This window comes from Aotus nancymaae, unplaced genomic scaffold (assembly GCF_030222135.1).
Source record: "Aotus nancymaae isolate 86718 unplaced genomic scaffold, 86718_ANA_hifiasm-v0.15.2.pri h1tg000092l, whole genome shotgun sequence".
Lineage (NCBI taxonomy): Eukaryota > Metazoa > Chordata > Mammalia > Primates > Aotidae > Aotus > Aotus nancymaae.
The window spans coordinates 13,152,086-13,169,206 of record NW_026988507.1 but is presented as its reverse complement, the minus strand read 5'-3'; the positions used below and the strand labels follow the sequence as shown (position 1 = coordinate 13,169,206).

The following is a 17,121-nucleotide window of genomic DNA, read 5'->3' as shown; positions in this document are numbered from 1 at the left end:
ATTTTGTTTTGGTTATCTGTGGTTGCTACAAAAAGTAATTAATAATGTCACAGTTTAATGGCTTAAAACAAGTATTTTCGTATACATGGTCTTGCAGTTTGGCCAGAGTTTGGTAGGAATGGCTTGTCTCTGATCTCTGTGTTGTCAGTTTGAGTGGCTCGATTAGATTTATTTCTAAGATACCTCAATTGCATGACTGGCAAGTTGGTCCTACCACCTAAGATTTTAGTTGGGATTGTCAACTAGGGCCTTAATTCTCCTCCACACAGCCCTTTCTGATACATGTTTCTACTTGGACTTTCACACAGCGTGGCAGTTACACTCCAAAAAGCAGGAAGCAGAAGTTGCCACGCCTCTAGCTAGGTGCAGGGGTATATGCCCGTAATCCCAGCTACTCAGGAGGCTGAAGTGGATGGATCACTTGAGGCCAGCCAGGGTAACATAGTGAGACCCTGTTTCTAATTAAAAAAACAAAAAAGAAGTTGCCTGGTCTCTTAAAGATTAAGCTCACAATTGGCACACACTGGAATTTCTGGTCTTTTCCGCTGCACAAAGCAGTCAGATACCTAGCTCAGATTCAAGGAGGTGGAGAAATAGACTCCATATATTCGTGGAGGTAGTGACAGGACGTGTGGCTGTCACTAATCCACTGTAATCTGTTAGCTGTTTTTCTTTAACAGTACTGAAATGACACTTTTACCTTAAGGTTATGAGTTGGTGAAAAGTAATTGTTTACTACTTGAGAAACTTGAAGATCTGGCCAGGCGTGGTGGCTCACACCTGTAATTCTAGCACTTTGGGAGGTCCAAGCGGGTGGATCACCTGAGGTGAGGAGTTCGAGACCAGGCTGGCCAACATGACAAAACCCCATCTCTACTAAAAGCACAAAAATTAGCTGGGTGTGTTGGCGGGGGGCCTGTAATCCCAGCTACTCAGGAGGCTGAGGCAGGAGAATCACTTGAACCCAGGAGGCGGAGGTTGCAGTGAGCCGAGAGCATACCACTGCACTCCAGCGTGGGCAACAAGAGCGAGACTCAGAGACTTCGACTCAAACAAAAAAGCAAGAAAACATTGCTATATAAAGAGCCTCTCTTGTTATCAGTTTGTTGAAATTTTATTTTAATATGGAACGCTTCACGAGTTTGCATGTCATCCTTCTATTCTTCTCTATGTCATTCCAATTTTAGTATATGTGCTGCCAAAGTAAGCACTATTGAAAGAAATTTTAAATGGTATATTTCACAGATGGACAGAAGTCATTTTAAGTTTTTGCCAACAGAATAACACTCTCCAGCACCATCGGTTGTGTCAAGGTTTGTGTGTGACAGGGAAGTGTGAATGCATTTATACATCTTACTTGATCTTCATAGTGAACTGTGCATTTTTTTTTTTTAAATAAAGCTTGCCTTATATACTGCTAAATGTAGAGAAATAGTCCCCTTCCACACACACCCCTCCTCAAAATAGCAACCACATGCTGTTTAAGAGTTGTGAACAATGAAAGGCGTAATCTGGACGCATTGTAGAAATGATTGTGGTAAACCAAAGAGTGAATAATGGGATGACAGAAGTCCAGGGCTTTCTATCACTTGGAACTTTTGTGTGCAGCTGTTTGCAGATTGGTAGGAGATGACAAAACAGATGGTAGAAGAGGTTGCCTCTGCCTTTGCTCATTCACCCTGTCATCTGTTAGGTTTGCCCATACAGGATAGTAAATGGCTTCCTGAATTTGTTAAGCACTTAGGCTAGTAAATTTCTCTCTATCTAATATGGAGTTCTGTTTAGGGAAAAAAATATCACATTAATGCTCTGTGACAATAGTGATTCAACAGAGTTTATATCTATCTTTCAGCTTTAAAATTCATAGAATCTGATTAGTATTAAGTCTTTGACCTTTATTTTTTGTCTTATTGTACTTTTGATTTAATGCTTTTGTTTCTGGTTATACATTTTGTTGATAGCATCAGTAAGTTGTTGGTAACTACTGACATAACTTGAATATTTTTCTTCAATGTGATTATGTTTTTTAATGAGACAGAGTCTCACTCTGTTGCCCAGGCTGGGGAGTAGTTGCATGATCTTGGCTTTCACTGTAGCCTCCTTCTCTCAGGTTCAAGCAATTCTCATACCTCAGCATCCTGAATAGCTGAAATTGGTGTATGCCACCACACCTGGCTAATTTTTTGTATTTTTTGTAGAGATGGGGTTTCACCATGTTGGCCAAGCTGGTCTCGAACTCCTGACCTCAGATGATCTGCCCACCTTGGCCTCGCAAAGTGCTGGGCTTACAGATGTGAGCCATTGTGCCTGGCCTTTTGTTAAGTATCGAAATACCTTGAATATTTTTTCTTCAATATGATTGTTTGTGAAAATGTTTGGGACGGCACAAGCTTCCCTTGCTTTCTTATAGTTTTACTCTCCCACACTTGAGTAGTTTGCAGGTGTAACTGTGTGCTTCCTCCTTTTTCTCTCTTCTTTGTTATTCCATTTATGTTTTAATCTTCCATCCTCCTCGTACCTTACCAAGTCTGGTGGAGTGACTCATTTAAGAATGATCTTATGGGTAGGGTGGTTGAGGCATGATCCGTGACATATGAATCTGCATGAGGAATCATTCCAGCTATTTCTTGATATTCTCCATCCCAGTGTCAAACTTCCCTGGCATGATACCATTACCAACCGTTTCAACAATGATGCCCACACGCTTGGTTTCCAGAGATTATTTCCTTCTGTATCTGGCCAAATTATAATTCTGTTTGCTTTGGGACAGGCTAGATACTTGTTAATCCATCAAGCAATTATTGTATGTGAACTAGTGAAATGTTAACTAGGAGACACAGAGGTGAACAGGAAATGTTCACTGTAACTGGCACCTTGGTCTTCAGATTTTTTCACTGTCAGATTTGAAAAGTAGATGTGGTTTTCTGAAGGCTTGGGGTGTACACTTGTGCCATTTGAGGTCTCTGGGGTTTTTCGGTGCTCTTGCCTCACAAGTATACTTTAGTCATATTTAATAGGATCTTGTTTTATTTCCTACTAAATATCACTAAAGTATAGTCATATGACTAAACTTTTGTAAAACTTACTACATTCTATTTTATTTTTAATAGAGAAAGGGTCTCTCTGTGTTGCCCAGGCTGGTCTCAAACTTCCAGCCTTAAGCAGTCCTCCTACCTCTGCCTCCCATGAGGTCTTACTATTTTAAACTCCTGTTGTTAAGAATATATTCTTGCATATAATTTTTAAATCATCCTTTATTTCTCCTGGGTAGGTAAGTAACTTTCTGATTGTATTCCTTAATTAGCTTACAGACCTCTCATTGCTGGGCTAATTAATTTTAATCCCCTAAAGATTTTTTTCATACATTTCACTTTTTCCTGTAGTTTTAGTAAATTGTCCAAATAGTTATATTCGTTTACTATTTAACAGAATTTTTTTTTCCATTTGACCTTCTCTGCAGAAATCTAAGCAGAAAAATTTATAAAGCATTATTATTTTTTCTTTTCTTTTTTTTTTTTGAGACTGGGTCTCACTCTGTCGCCCAGGCTGGAGTGCAGTGGTGCAATCTCGGCTCACTGCAACCTCTGCCTTCTGAGTTTAAGTGATTCTTCTGCCTCAGCCTCCCAAGTAACTGGGACCACAGATGCATGCCTCCACATCCAGCTAATTTTTTGTATTTTTTATAGAGACAGAGTCCTGCCATGTTGCTCAGCCTGGTCTCAAACTCCCAGGCTCAAGTGATCTGCCCGTGTCGGCCTCCCAAAGTGCTGAGATTACAGGTGTGAACCACCACGCCCTGCCTGTAAAGTCTATTTTTCAGCATATTCTGCTTATTTGCCCCAAATGGATATATTTGTTTGTGGGGTTTTTTTTCCTTGCGACAGGGTCTTGCTCTATTGCCCAGGCTGGAGTGTAGTGGCACCATTATGGCTCACTACAGTCTTGATGTCCTGGGCTTAAGTGATGCTCTCACCTTACACTCCCAAGTAGTTGGGACTGTAGGTGTGCACAGCCACACCCAGCCAAGTAAAAAAACTTGTGTTTCTCTGTGTAGATGGTGTCTCCCTATGTTGCTCAGGCTGGTTTTGAACTCCTGAGCTTAAGCAGTCGTCCTGCCTCAGCCTCCCAAATTGCTGAGATTACAGGTGTAAGCCATGTGCCCAGCTTGTGTTTGTGTTTTTCTTGATTTTTTTTTTCACTTTAGTTAACCAGGATCATTTTGACTTCTAAAATCTGTTTGCACTATCACTTTTTATTTTGGTAGCATTTAGAAGCTATTTCTAGTTTATCACTCAGATTGTTTTTTAAAAAAGATAAACCCATGAAAACTATAAAATCCTGATGAAAGGTCTAAATAAACTGAGGGGAGGGGGATGGAGCAGAGTAGGACTCTCTAAGAAATTTCCCCATATAGAAACTTCCATTTGAACAACTATTCACATGGAAATATATTTTCCACAAGAGCTAAGGAAATCAAATGAGTGATCGCAGTACTTGGACACGTTCTTATATTACCTGCATCACTGCTTCTGCATCTCCAGGCAGTACAGTGTGAAGAGAGATATAGTTCACTTAGGGGAAAGGGAGGAAGTGAGCACAGAATGTTACCTTGGATCCCAACACTGGGCCTGCCACAGTAAAACCCACCATCAGCCAGACCCCCACAGGCCCATTATCCAGGCCGTAGCTGTAGACCTGCCCTGGCAGCAGTTGAGACCACACAGCCCCAGGATTTAGGCATGTGGTGAACTCAGTCCTCAGCCCACACCACCACTAGGCTGACATCAGTGGCTCCAGGTTGCAGACAGGCCTCACTGACCCTAGTCTTCTATCCCGCCCCTAACCCTAACCCTGCTATAGCAGGCCCCAGGCTTCTGGCACTGCCTTACTGGCCATAGCTACACTGGGGTTCTGGAATGCCCCAGTGCTATACCAGCCTCATCTTCCCTGGGCTCTGACAGTCCTGTGCCAGCTGCAACTATCCCAGGATTTTGGTGTCCCCCAGCACTGTGCCTGCTGCAGGGCTTTCCCAGACAAAGCAAGTCTGTGAAGACTACGGTAAGTGCCTGTTTCTCCAAATGCACAGACATCGACCACAAGAATTAGGGAAACATGGCATCACCAAATGGACAAAATAAGGTGCCAGTGAATGACACTAAAGAAACAGAGATGTATGTACTGTCTTGTAAAGAATTCAGAATGACTGTTTTAAGGAAGCTTAGTGAACTTGCGTAAAATACACAGAAACAAATTAATGTAATGAAGAAAATAGTAGGTGACCAGACTGAGAAATTTAATAGAGAGATTGAAATAATAATTTTAAAGCAGCTATCCTAGAGGTAAAAAATAACAGTGAATGAAATGAAAAATGCAACAGAGAGTATCAACAACAGAATCTATTAGGAGAATCTGTAAACTCGACAGATTATTTGAAAATGTGGTCAGGAGAAAAAAAGAATGAAAAGTAATGAAGAAAGCATATGGAATTCATGGCACAACATCAAAAGAACAAATGGTTGAGTCAGAAGTTCATGAAGGAGAAGATAAATATAAAGGAGTAGAAAGCTTATTTAAACAAATAGTAGTGTAAAACTTTCTAAACCTGGAGAAAGATAGAAATATTCAGGTTAAGGAAAAGTCAGAAGTCTGCAATCAGATTCAATCCAAGTAAGATTATCCCAATGCACATTATAATCAAACTGTTGAAGATCAAAGACAAAGAAAGGACACCCTGAAAGTAGCAAGGGGAAGAAGCAAATAACATATAAAGAAGTCCCAGCATCGCTAGCAGCAGACTTCTCAGCTGAAACACACTAAGGGTGATACATTCAAAGTGCTAAGGGGGAAAAATTCATGGCAACCATAAATACTGTACCTAGCAGATCTATCCTTATCTTTAGTATGTAAGTTATTATATCTTTAGTATGAAAGTTAAAACACAAAAGGCAAAACTCCATCTCTCAAAAAAATTTTTAAATAGGAGAGAGGGCAGTGACTGGAGTAAATAAATGAAGTGACATACTGTATTCATGGATTGGAAGGCTCACTATAGTAAAGATCTCAATTATTCCAAATTTATATAAAGGTTTAAGACAATTCCTATAAAATTTCTAGCAAGATTTTTGTAGCTATACACAAGATGATTCTAAAGGTTTACATACAAAGACAAAGTAGTAGACTGGGCATGCTGGCTCACCCTGTAATCCCAGCACTTTGAGAGGCCAAGGCAGGCAGATAGCTTGACTCCAGGAGTTTGAGGTCAGCCTGGGTAACATGGGGAGACTTTGTTTCTACAAAAATGCAAAAGTTAGACAGGTGTGGTGGCTGTATCCCAGCTACTCAGGAGGCTGAAGTGGGAATATTGCTTGACCCCAGGAGATTGAGGCTGCAGTGAGCCAAGATTGTGCCACTGTTCTCCAGCCTGGGTGACAGAATGAGACCCTCTCTGGAGGGAGAGAAAGGCAAAGTAACTAGAATAGTTAACAGTTTTGAAAAAGAATAATGTGGCTGTGCACGGTGGCTCACGCCTGTAATCCCAGCACTTTGGAAGGCCAAGATGGGTGGATCACCTGAGGTTGGGAGTTCAAGACCAGCCTGACTGACATGGAGAAACCCTGTTTCTACTAAAAATACAAAATCAGCCGGGCATGGTGGCACATGCCTGTAATCACAGCTACTTGGGAGGCTGAGGCAGGAGAATCGCTTGAACCTGGGAGGCAGAGGTTGTGGTGAGCCAAGACCATGCCATCACACTCCAGCCTGGGCAAAAGAGCAAAATTTCATCTCAAAAAAGAAAAAGAATAATGTATATGGTATCACTCTAGTCACTTTTAGAATTTATTTTGTCACTACAATCTTCAAGAGTGTGATACTAGAAGAGATAGACAAGTAAAGCAAACAGAATATAGAACCCGGAAATAGGCATGTGCAAGTCCAGTCAGCTGATCTTTGACAAAGGTCCAAAAATCTTACAGCTGAGGAAGGGTGATCTGTGTAACAAATGGTTATAGAGCAGTTGGATGCCCATGGACAAAAAATAAAAATGCTTACATAAAAATGAGCTGAAATAGACCATTTATTAAAATGTTAAACATGAAACTGTAGTACTTTTTAAAGAAAACATAGGAGAAAATCTGATAAAGGGTTCTTAGCCATGACACCAAAAGCATAATCTGTAAAAATAATTGATCACTCGAATTTCATTGAGAGTAAAAGCTTTTGCTTTGTAAAAGTCTATGTTAAAAGGTAGAAAAGACAGCATATAAATTGGGGGGGAAAAAACACTTGGAAATTCTATATTTGACAAACATTCTATCTAGAATATATAAACAGACCTCAAAACTCAGTGGTAAAAAACTCAAACATAATAACATGTTTCACCACAAAGAATGTACAGAAGACAAACGAGATAACCACATGTGAACACTTGTCATAGAACCTAGCAGTTATACCTCTGGGCATTTATTCCAGAGAAATGAAATGTTAGAGCCACACAAAAAGTTGTACATGAATGCTCATACCAGTTTTATTTGTAATAGCCAAAACCTATGAACAATGAATTTTTTTTTTTTTTTTTTGAGACAAAGTCTCGATCTGTCGCCCAGACTGGAGTGTAGTGGCACGATTTCGTCTCACTGCAACCTCTGCCTCCCAGGTTCAATTTATTCTTCTGCCTCAGCCTCCCAAGTAGCTGTGATTACAGGCATGCACCACCATGCATGGCTAATTTTTGTATTTTCAATATTTCATCTCAAAAAAGATGATGGGGTTTCATCATATTGGCCAGCCTGGCTTCGAACTCTTGACCTCAGGTGATCCACCCGTCTTGGCCTCCCAAAGTGCTGAGATTACAGGCATGAGCCACCTTTTCCTGCCAAAATGTTCTTTAATTTATGAATAGCTAAACTACCTGTGGTACATTCACATAATGGAATTCTGTGCAGCAAGGAAAAGGAATGTGCGATTGGTACCTGCAAGAACTTCAGTGACTGTCAAGGGCATTATGTGGAATGTGAAAAGATAATCTCAGAAAGTCACACACTGTGTGATTCCATTTATATAACAAACATTCTGTAAATGACAAAATGATAGAGGTGGAGAACAGGTTAGTAGTTGCCAAGTGCTAGGGATACTGGGGAGAAGGGCGTTGGGCGCCACTAAAGAGGTAGTCCCAGGGAACTCTGTGGGAATGATTGTCTGTCTTTTAATTGTGGTAATGAATACACAAGTTTATACAAGTAATAAGGTGATATAAAGTCAAACACATTGTACCAATGCAAGTGTTCTAGTTTCGATATTGTATTAGAGTCTTACAAGATGTAATGATCAAAGGAAACTGGGTGAATGGTACACTGGACCGCTCTGTAATATTTTTGCAATTTCCTGTGAGTCTATAAGTATTTCAAAATAAAAAGTTAAAAGATATATTCAGCAAAAAAAAAAAAAGATATATTCAGACTTTAAATCTATGCTGTCTGCTAGCCACAGGTTGCTTTAGAAATGAATATCAGGCCAGGTGTAGTGGCTCCTGCCTGTATTCACAGCATTTCGGGAGGGTGAAGTGGGCAGATCACTGAGGTGGGCTGAGGTCAGGAGTTTGAGACCAGCCTGACCAACATGGTGAAACCCTGTCTCTACTAAAAATACAAAAATTAGCTTGGTGTGGTCACACGCACTTGTATTGCCAGCTACTCTGGAGGCTGGGGTGGGAGGATCATTTGAACCTGAGAGGCAGAGGTTGCACTGAGCTGAGATTGTGCACTCTAGCCTGGGTGACAGAGTGTGAGACTCTGTCTCAAAACAAACAGAACATCTGAAATAAAGTTAATTTCAGTTCCTTGATCACATGAACCATGTTGCAAGTGTTCACGTGACCACCTTATTATGTAGCACAATTATAGAACATTTCCATTATTGCATAAAGTTCAAATGGGTGGTGTGCTCTAGATAAACTCCTCTACTGAAGTGCCAGTTGTCACCTACAAATTTCTTAGAGAACACACTCAAACTTATAAATCAAAACAATAGTCTATACCAGTAAAATTAAATAGAATAAATAAATTTAACGTGTATTTTTTAAAAAGTGCCATGAATTTCGAGGCCACATTCTATATTTTAATAAGAAAAGGAAATGAAATATTTGCTTCATGTTTGAAGTAGGAATACGATGTTTTTCCTTATCTGCCAAAGTAGTTGCTGTCTTTTTCCATAATCACAATATAGCATATTTAGGAGATAGGCAAAATAGAGAAGGATGAGTAGGGAGAAATCGCTATGAAAAGTACTTTGAATATCCCATACTTCTTGTTTTCTGTTTCTTAGTGACCAGCTTACCAATGGTAGCTTACCATTGCAGAGGAAGTGTGATTTAGCAACCATATCTTAAACCAAAATTCTGTTTCTGGCTCGAAGTGAGCTTGAAGAAGTTACAAATGTATTCTTCTCATTTGTACAGCAAATAAGCAAATTAAGATAAAAGCAACTATTGCTGGGTGGACTGTAGGACTGCAAGATATGTTACTCTAAAATGATCCCACTATTCCAGATTATGCATAAAATGGTTTGCTTACAAGTAGATTAAATAGAGTTTTCAGGAATTATGCAAAGAATCACGTGAGGTAGAAAGAGCAACTTTACCAGACATAAAAAAATTTAAGGCTTCAATTTGATGGAGGGAACACAGGAAAACAAAGACATAGGGTAAAAGTTTTTATTTCATCCCAGGTTAATTAATAATTTTGACAAACTTTGGGAGGATAAGCAGACATTCTGCACTTTAGAGACCAGGTTTTGAAGTTAAATAGGTCAGGATTTGCATTCCGGACCTGCCATTTACTATCTGGAAAGTTACTTTCTCAGTTACAGATGATGTATAGATGGTCTCAATTTTAACACCTAATAATGACTTTTTGTTGAGGTCGTTCTAAAGAGAGCACATCCCAAGTTAAGTATACAGCTGTAATTACTGATAACAATCTTAATTTTCAAGATACGGAATATAATGGTAGTGTTAGGAAAATATAAATAGCTTAGTGTATTATCCTTTGATGAAGCTTTATTTTTAGACACATGATAACTTTTTTTTTGTGGGTGGGATACTAATTTTAGCTTGTAACAAATTGGTTAAAATCAAAGTTCCTATAGCCATTCTGAAATTTAAGCTTGTGTGAGTAAATTGATCAAGATCACTTGATTTAAAGCCAGTAGGGACAAATCTGTATTTTGTAAAATCTAAAAGGCAGAGAGAATCTGTGCAGACAACTCAGAAAAATAGCACAATCACACATCCATGAGCGTAATTTTATTTCAGTGTAATCCCTGCAAGATTTTTCTATGGCTAGATCCATATAATCTCTGAATGAATAGTGAAAAGGTTTAGTTGATTGTAAAGATATATAAAAATCTGTAATGTACAATGTCAAATCATCAGAAAAGAGTCCATATAACTTTTCTTTTTCTTTGCCTTCCAAACTGCCAAAACATCGAAAAAGAGGTTGAGAACAGAGGCCGGAATACTCATGAGGATCCTTCTGGCCTGGTTCACAGTAACAGTGCGGGAGAGTTCCAGTTTTAGCCTTTAGCTCAGTGGCGTATGGTCGGTTTGAAGTTTTCTGTAGTACTTTTCTGAGGTAGAGAGAGGGAACCAAAAATGCTGACATCCTCGTTTGACATCGTCACTGCAGCCTGTGTTAAGTCCCAGCACTTCCTTTGTAAAGCCAATCCTAACTCTAGAGGACACCCACAGCCCTCAGCTGACCTGCATGAGGACGATGGCAGGAATTGGTGAAGTTTCGACAGCATTAGCCCTCAGATGGACGCCACCGCATATATGAACATACCGTGTCTTATTATTGTACCTTTCACTTCATAAAGAGCAGCTTTTAAAGTTTATGAAAATTACATTCATTCACAGCGAGTGATTGTTGCAGGTAGGTTTCTAGCTCTCAAAATCACCACTCCATTACAGTATTATACTAGATGATGGTGTGTTCAAGAAAGAGCTAATTATTTAGATGTATAATGCCTTGGAAATTACACCAAAAAAACTCTTGGAAGCTCTGAAGTATACATTTCTTGTGTTCCTCATGTAGTATGGCTTTATCTTGACTGCCTTATCGGCGTTGGCCTCAATTTTCTTATCCACACAATGGGAGGGTTTCTAAACGTCTTAAGACTTTACGATGTTACTGTGTATTCTCTCGGTAGCTTCCTCCGTGCTTTCACTTGTTGGTTCATAACCTATGTCAGGTGTCTGGTTTACTTTACCCATCAAAATTTCTTCACGTACTTCAAAGTGCTTTAAGGGAATACACAATTTTTAGTTTGTTATTCTTGTAGGAACATAATTTTAAGAAGTGATGTTACAAAGTTGAGCTAAGTATTATGGTTTGATTCTGACTATAACATATAAATATCACAGAAAAGGGATGTGTGTTATGTAAATGTCGAATTTACATGGTGATTAATGTTTAGGTATTTTAAAAAATCTGTTATGTGATCTGTTAACTAAAATATCCCTTTTTAGGCTGTGCATGGTGGCTCACGCCTGTAATCCCAGCACTTTTGGAGGCTGAGGCAGGTGGATTACCTGTGGTCAGGAGTTCAAGACCAGCCTGGCTAACATGGTGAAACCCTGCCTCTACTAAAAATACAAAAACTAGCCAGGTGTGGTGGCTGGCACCTGTAATCCCAGCTACTTGGGAGGCTGAGGCATGAGAATCACTTGAACACGGGAGGTGGAGGTTGCAGTGAGCTGAGATCACACCACTGCAGTCCAGACTGGGTGACAGAGAGAGACTCTATCTCCAAAAAAAAAAAAAAATCCTGTTTTATTTTTTAAGAAATGGTGCCTCACTCTGTCGCCCAGACCAAGGTACAGTGATATGATCATAGCTCACTATGTAACCTCAATCTTCTGGACTCAAGTGATCCTCCTGCCTCAGCCTCTTGAGTAGCTGGGGCTACAGGCACATGCCATAACACCCAGCTAAGTTTTTGAAATTTATTTTTGTAGAGATTGGGTCTCACCGTGTTGCCTAGGTTGGTCTCAGACTTCTGACCTCAAACATAAAACATTCATTTTAATTTATAGGCATAATGAGGATGCAAAATTTGCCTAATCAGTGCCTTCCTTTTAAAAAACCTGACATGTTTTTGTAAAGAAATTACTTGGGATTGCTAGGTAACCTGCACATCCATTCCTGGAAAATAATGGAAGGCCCTTGTTTGCTTTCGGGAATATCGAGAGCTTACACACAGTTTCACTATTCAGCATTGCTTGCACTATTTCTTACAATTTTCTGATGTCTGTCAAAAAGAATCCTGAGATTCTTTTAAGATCTGTATTTAAAGGGAAGTTTGTTATAAGCCTAAATGCCATAAATGCAATAAAGCCATGTGCATTTGGCATCATACTTCCTAGTCCACCCAGTATTCTAGAGCTCTCTCGGTACATTTTGAAACACCTTCATGGAATTTTGAAATGCATTACTTGCGTAGTTCTTGAGGCTGCATCACTGCTAGAAGAAGAGTTATGAAACAGATCTCTGTACTTTCCATTAGTTAGTTCTTTGTCATGCTGAACACTAGGTGTGTATGTGTCCAGTGTCTAAGTACAGAATGCCTATAGTTTCCACCAACAAATTATGGATCCACATCCTTGCTCCAGAAGCAGGAAATAGGTTAATCAGAAGATTGCTGGATGTTATGAAAGGAATCTTTTATGGGGGGCTGTGAGTATTGTTTTACAATTGCCATTTCTGAAATATCTCAGTTTAAAACATTTGGATTTTTTCAATATGCAACGTATAAAATAGATGAAGTCACTGGTATTTCTCTTTGTTTACTATTCAATGATAATAATTTGTACCATTACGGAAAAGTTATTGTGGATTTTCTTTAGAATAGTTCAGTGCTGTCGTTTTAGCACAAGGTGTGTTTTTTCTTACTTTCATGAGCCAGGAACAATTACTTGAGGGAATGGCGTTTCTCCCTGTGAGTCTCTAGCACAGCAGTGTTTCCCGAGAGGCGTGGAAGTGAGCTGTGCTTTAAGTGCAACCACTGCTGGCCCTTGTCACCCCAGTCTTTTTTACTATAACCTCTTTCCTTCTACTTTTGTCACTTCTTTCTATTTCTAATATTTAGGATTTATGCTTTACCCAGTTTCTTAAAACTTATTTGTACACCTAATATTCTCTTGGTCATCTGTTATTTGGGGATAACATCCAGGTCAGCTGAGGGCTGGGAGTGTCTCCTACTTCTAAAACATTAGCAAGGTACATTGGTAATTCTCAGGTTTAAGGATTTCTTGAAATAACATCTGATTTATTGGGATCTGAAGTATAGTTGGCTTGACTAGACACTTCTCTCATTGTGGCTTAAGAGATCTTGTAGTCTTTTATTTTTAACTGAAAAATAATTTTAGGTGAATGTTTTCATTCAGTAAAACATTTTAAATTTTAAACCAATATTTTTGTTGAGTAGGAAGGAGAAAAAAATAAACATCCAGGTATAAGCTACTGTAACATTTTGAGGTGTTTTTCCTCTTTGTATCTATTATTTTGTGAACCTGAGGCTGTACTGTATGTGGATCTGAATTACGCTTCTCCCCCTGACCTCCACCGTGAGTCATCAAATTATTTCAGGTTACTAAAAACTCTCAGGAAATATCCGCTTCAGTTGCTGTACACTATTCAGTTACAGGGGAGTGCCTTAATTAACACATCTACTATTATTAGATATTTAAAATTTTTCAAAATTTGGTTTTATAAATAGCCATGAGAAAAACATGAATTTGTAAGACTATCTTGCGAGGTGCCTTTGGTGTGTGTGTGTGTGGGGGGGTCTCATTGTAGTTGTATTCTTGATTTTAAGATATCAATAATAGTTCAACCTTAGATTTTTAAGCACAAACATTGAATTAGGATTTTAAACAAATGTGTTGGGCATATCTTTGTTTAAACTTATGAATATTACCCTTTTTAAACTTTTACTTCCATGTGACAGGTAGTGATGTGCTTGCCATTTTAAAATTTATATTATTATTATTGTTGTTATTATTTTTTAAGAGACAGTCTTACTCTGTTGCCCAAGCTGGAGTACAGTGGCATGATCTCAGCTCACTGCAACCTCTGCCTCCTGGGTTTAAGTGATTCTCATGCCTCAGCCTCCCAGGAATTACAGGGGCATGCTACCATGCCCAGCTAATTTTTGTGTTTTTTGTAGAGATGGGGTTTCACCATGTTGGCCAGGCTGGTCTCGAACTTCTGACCTCAAGTGATCCGCCTGCCTTGCCCTCTCAAAGTTCTGGGATTACAGGTGTCAACTACCATGCTTGGCCAATTTATATTATTTTTATAGAAACAAAGTTTTGTCACTATGTTGCCCAGGCTTGACTTGAACTCCTGGGCTCAAGCAGTCCTCCCACCTCAGCCTCCTGAGAGCTGGGACTATGGGCAAGCACCACCAAATCTGGCTTAGCCATTTTTAAAATGTGGATTCATTGCTGTTTTCAGAGAGAGAAAGTGGAATGGAAGCCATAGAACTTATTCAAATAGCTGGACCATTGAGAAAACTAATAGAGGACTTCAACTAAGGCAGGCCCTTCTATGTTCCAAGTCTCATATGAATGAAAACTAGAATGCATAGGAGATAAATCAAGCATGGGCTGTGAAAATGTTGGTAACTGGAAAAACACTAATTCACAAAGCTTTTGGCTAGTTTTTCTTTGTTTTATCAGGTTATCAATGGCCTGAGATTTTCCCAAATAATTCAGCCACAGGAAAAAAAAAAAAAAAGAGGGAGAGAGGGAGAGAAAAAGCTTTTTGTTTTTGTGACATTGTAAAAAGTTTCTGTGTCACAGACTTGGACCAAGATGGTGTACTGACCTTTCTTGTGGAATGAATAGAACTGAGTTTAGAGTACTTTGAGTTACTTATAAATTCTTAAGTGTGCCTTCTATTTAAAACTTACAGTCATAAAGATAATAATAGAAGAGAAATCACTAGCGTAATATGATTGTACTGTTAGAATTTGGAAGTTTGAAGTCTTCAAGTAATTTTAGATCGGAAAATTTAAAGTTTTTTTTTTTTTAATTTGACTTCAAGATCTCAGGGAATTCCCTTTTTTATTTGCCCATTCTTTTTGTTCCCCTTGTTAGCATAGATGGTGTAATATAGGCAACAACCTGATTTTTTTGTTTAAAAATACTTTATCTGATTTTTATTAAATCCCAGATACATGTTAATATTAAAAAATAAGTTGGCCATGGGCAGTGGCTCATACCTGTAATCCCAGCACTTTGGGAGGCCAAGGCGGGCAGATCACGAGGTCAGAAGTTTGAGACCAGCCTGGCAAACCCCATCTCTGCTAAAGATACAAATAATTAGCCAGGTGTGGTGGTGCACACCTGTAATCTCAGCTACTGGGGAGGCTGAGGCAGGAGAATTGTGCCATTGCACTCCAGCCTGGGTGACAGGGTGAGACTCCACCTCAAAAAAAAAAGTAAAAGTGGAATTTATTACAAAACCTATGTTTTATTCTCTATGATAAGCAATGAATATATTTATTTGTAAGATTAAAAGTAGACTCACAATTAATCTGAAAACCACAGTAGTACTAATTTTTTCCCCTTGTATTTGCCATCATTTTCTTTCTTTCTTTTTTTTTTTTTGTATTTCTTGCATTTTAGCCTGTCATATGCTTCTCTTCAGAGTGTGCCTGTAGTGCACAGAAGTGTTCTAAGGATCAACTTTGTAACTGAACAAACTGGACTCCTGTCCAGTAGTTTCAACCCTTCTTGGCATCTCTCCTGCCCATTTGTTTAATCTTTCCAACTCATTTAATCCTCTGGCATTAGAGCTGACAGCTGCAGTTGCATATGGAGTTCATAAAGTAGCTGAATAATAAAATGTCATGAACCAGTTCTTGTATAGTTTCACCGATGACTAAATCGGCAACTCTTACTATTGAAGTGGGAATGATCAAGCTGTGTAATTTCTTTGGAAGTTCACGTATATTCAGTGAATAGTTTTACTTCCTGTGTCTTTCTGTAGCAGAAACGCTACAGACTTATTTGGCAGGTCAGGTGGAGCAATTTCTTGATTTTACAAGAAGAAAGTTTGTGTATAAAAGGGGTTGATGATTGATTGAGTGATATTGTGTCTGAGAACTTCTTGTCTTATTGCTTATTGAGCACCTATTAGACCCAGTGCTTTGTGTTATGTACACATTATTCCTGATCCTGAGAAGAATCTTGTAAGATAGGTGATATGACCCTATTTTTCATGGAGAAAGCGAGCTAAATTAGATTATCTTATTTATGTAAAAAACTCGATCAAAACTTTGGCCCATTAAAAACTTTTTTTTTTTGTCTTGTTGAGTTCTCTGAGTTCTTTGTATATTCTGTATTGTCAGAATTAGGAGCTGAAAGTGTTTTTCTCCTCTAAGGCTTTCTTTTTTATACTTGGTATCCTTTGAACAGTGACGTCCAGTTTCAGCCTCTTCCTGTACTGTTAGGTCTCTGTATCCTGTTTAAAAAACTTTGCCTACCTGAAGGTCATAAAGATATTTTCCTGTAGTATTTCCAGAAGCTTTACTATTTTACCTTTCACATTTTGGTCGGTGATTCATCTGGAATTGATTTGAATGAATACTGAGAGACAGGAGTCAAGATTCATCTTTTCGTCCCATTTGCCCACTGTATTTCAGTGGCAACCTTGTAATCTCTACAGTTTTGACTACAAATTCTGACATCTGATATTTCTAGAATCTAAACTATCTCAGATTCTTTTTGTAGTTTTTCTTAAATTGTCTCAAGCATAGACTATGTTTTCTATTTTATCTCAGCTAGTACAGTGAGATAAAATAGAAAATATATGTTGTATAGGAAAAGAGATTTTATCAATCTTTTTTTTTTGAGATGGAGTCTAGCTCTGATGCCCAGGCTGGAGTACAGTGGCGCAATCTTGGCTCACTGCAACCTTCGCCTCCTGGATTCAAGCAATTCTCCTGCCTCAGCCTCCTAAGTAGCTGGGACTCCAGGCGCCTGCCACCACAGCCGGCTAATTTTTGTATTTTTAGTAGAAGATGGGGTTTCATCATGTTGTCCTGGCTGGTCTCGAA

The 17,121-nt window shown here is 38.9% G+C and overlaps 1 protein-coding gene and 1 pseudogene across 1 annotated transcript in view; one reads left to right on the top strand and one right to left on the bottom strand.

Moving 5' to 3' along the window:
* Positions 1-1,118: 1,118 nt before the first annotated feature.
* Positions 1,119-1,211, bottom strand: LOC135271839 (U6 spliceosomal RNA; annotated as a pseudogene).
* An 11,386-nt stretch (positions 1,212-12,597) lies between these two features.
* Positions 12,598-17,121, top strand: part of FGD4 (FYVE, RhoGEF and PH domain containing 4) — a 165,347-nt gene continuing 160,823 nt past the window's right edge. The window contains exon 1 of the mRNA XM_021673787.2: positions 12,598-12,731. Within this exon, the coding sequence (XP_021529462.2) occupies positions 12,722-12,731 (10 nt within the window). The 5' untranslated portion in view covers positions 12,598-12,721. The remainder of the gene's footprint in view (positions 12,732-17,121) is intronic.